The sequence below is a fragment of the Myotis davidii genome, unplaced genomic scaffold, assembly GCF_000327345.1.
Source record: "Myotis davidii unplaced genomic scaffold, ASM32734v1 scaffold214, whole genome shotgun sequence".
Classification (NCBI taxonomy): Eukaryota; Metazoa; Chordata; class Mammalia; order Chiroptera; family Vespertilionidae; genus Myotis; species Myotis davidii.
The window spans coordinates 1,827,372-1,829,897 of NW_006285782.1; the positions used below are offsets into that span (position 1 = coordinate 1,827,372).

Genomic DNA, 2,526 nt, shown 5'->3' on the forward strand with positions numbered 1-2,526 from the left:
GCTCCTACCCCTGAACAAATCCAACAGGAACCCCAGAACACGGGGCCTGTGAGAGTGCAGAAAATATTAAAAATCATATTTAAAATTTTTTTAATATATATATTTTATATCAGAGAGGAAAGGAAAGGGAGAGATAGAAACATCAATAACGAGAAATAATCACTGATAGGCTGCCTCCTGCTCACCCCCTACTGGGGATTGAGCCCACAAACTGGGCATGTGCCCTGACTGAGAATCAAATCATGACCTCCTGGTCATAAATCAACACTCAACCACTAAGCAACACTGGCCAGCCAAATCACAGATTTTTTTAAAGAGTTAGAAGAGACTCAAAAGACGTATTTGAATCACAAACCCATTACCACTAGTTAATGTCTATGGAAAAGTTTCTTCAAAGGCACAGTTTCCTTATGTGTACAATGGGGACAGCATTATCAGTCTAGAATTATCATAAGGACTCAAGAAATGACTAACTTTCTGAACCAAGACTTCTCTCCTATTCTGTACTAGAAAATTAAAGTATATCCCTCACAGATGTACTACTGAATGTGTTTTTCCAATTTTATACCATCCTACTTAAATTCTTTGTCTCTCTACTCCTAATCCTCTTAAGCAGACAAACTGAAGGTCAACCAAGAGGTTATGTGACTTAACCAAAGTCATATACTTAGGAAACAACAAAGCCAGGAATTTACTTACTCATACATGTAAAAAATTATTTAAGCATTTACCTTTCTACATGCAGGACAAAGCCCATTTTCATCAGTGCGAATTCGATGCCAACAAAATCGGCAAATCTGGTAGCCACAGGTGCAAGGGAAAAAATTGATATCATCTATCTCCAAGGGCTCCATGCAAAGAGGACATTCCACAGGGTCTTCCTTCGCATCAGGACTGCGAGACATCTTCACGTTTATTAAACAGCAGCAAAAGTTTATAATAACTTAAGGGAGAAATAAGTTCAGCACTGATAATTAAAATGTAGAACTTCAAAGACCTGCATGAGAAGAAACAAAATATACTGTTTACTACTGGAAAAAATAGGGTTTTCAACAGTCAATAATCATTTATTAAAAATCTTAATCAGATCAATCTTTGCTATCATCTCAGAATAGATTTCAGAATGGAATCCTGAAATTTTTCCAAGAGAAAAAACCTGGCATTATTAACTTTTGGGGTTTTTTTTGTGTTGTTGTGTTTTAAATATATTTTTATTGATTTCAGAAAGGAAGGGAGAGGGAGAGACAAATAGGAACATCAATGATAAAAGAGAATCATTAATCGGCTTCCTCCTGCACTTTCCCCACTGGGGACTGAACCTGCAATCAGGGCACGTGCCCTGAACAAGGAAACAAACCGTGACCTCCTCATTGGTAGGTTGACATTCAACCACTGAGCCATCCCAACTGGGCAACTTTTTGAATTTAATTAAAAAACAAAATAACTTTCTTTTTTCTAGACAAAATATTTATTACTAACCTCATAGTAATCATATCACATTTTAGGGGAATAAGTAATATATAGAAGCATCTTCGGCACTAAAACACAGAGTAAACTGTCTTATCCTTGTCCTAAACGCTAGTAATACATAATACTGCCACATAACTAAAGGAGCAAGATATCTAAAATGTATCACAATTTACAAAATAAGCCTAATGGAAAAAAAAAAAAGCTCTAGAGTCTTGGGTTATCCTGAAAGTTACCACTTTCAACAAAATAGTTCAATATGATCATCTTCTTGTGAAATGATCAGGAACCAATTTATAAAATATGACTGAATATTTTAAACCCATTACCACAAATTTATTATAGATTTTAACCGAAGCTAATGTTAAGATTTTATTTAAAAAAATGAAATGATATACATTAAATATACATTATTAAATATACATTATTATTATAACTATTACATGTTATATATACTATATATATGTGTGTATGTATATATATACACTATATTAACACTTAAGTAGACTTGTTTTACATTCATGTAATGTATATTACATAACCACTATACTTTTTTAAAAGCTAGATAATGTACTGCCTTCTAAAATAAAATTCCTCTGGTAAGGAAATTAAAATTTTTTTAAAAAAATAATCTAGGTATCTAAAACACATTTCTGCTTCCTCAAAATCTGGTAGTAATTAACATAAGAGCTCTTTTGAATGGATACATAGAAATAAAAATTTAAATCATTCAGACATTAAAGAGAAGGCAAAAATAAATAATTGCATGAAGCACTAAGGTCACAAACAAAGTCCTTCAAAACAGAAATGCAGTGATCCTACTCACCCTAATAGATAATTTACTATACTCTGTCACACCACCTGCTTATTAAAACAAAACCCAGAAAATATTAAAAATCATATTTAAAATTTTTTTAATATATATATTTTATTTCAGAGAGGAAAGGAAAGGGAGAGATAGAAACATCAATAACGAGAAATAATCACTGATAGGCTGCCTCCTGCATACCTCCCACTGGGGACCGAGCCTGCAACTGGGAATCCAACCAATGACCTGCT

The 2,526-nt window shown here is 33.3% G+C and overlaps 1 protein-coding gene across 10 annotated transcripts in view; it reads right to left on the bottom strand.

The window, feature by feature from the left end:
* The window catches only part of CNOT4 (CCR4-NOT transcription complex subunit 4), a 162,312-nt gene that overhangs the window by 82,729 nt on the left and 77,057 nt on the right, over positions 1-2,526 (bottom strand). For all 10 annotated transcript variants that reach the window (XM_006756698.2, XM_006756699.2, XM_015559421.1 and 7 more), the window contains exon 2: positions 732-997. In XM_006756698.2, the coding sequence (XP_006756761.1) occupies positions 732-905 (174 nt within the window). In that variant the 5' untranslated portion in view covers positions 906-997. The remainder of the gene's footprint in view (positions 1-731; positions 998-2,526) is intronic.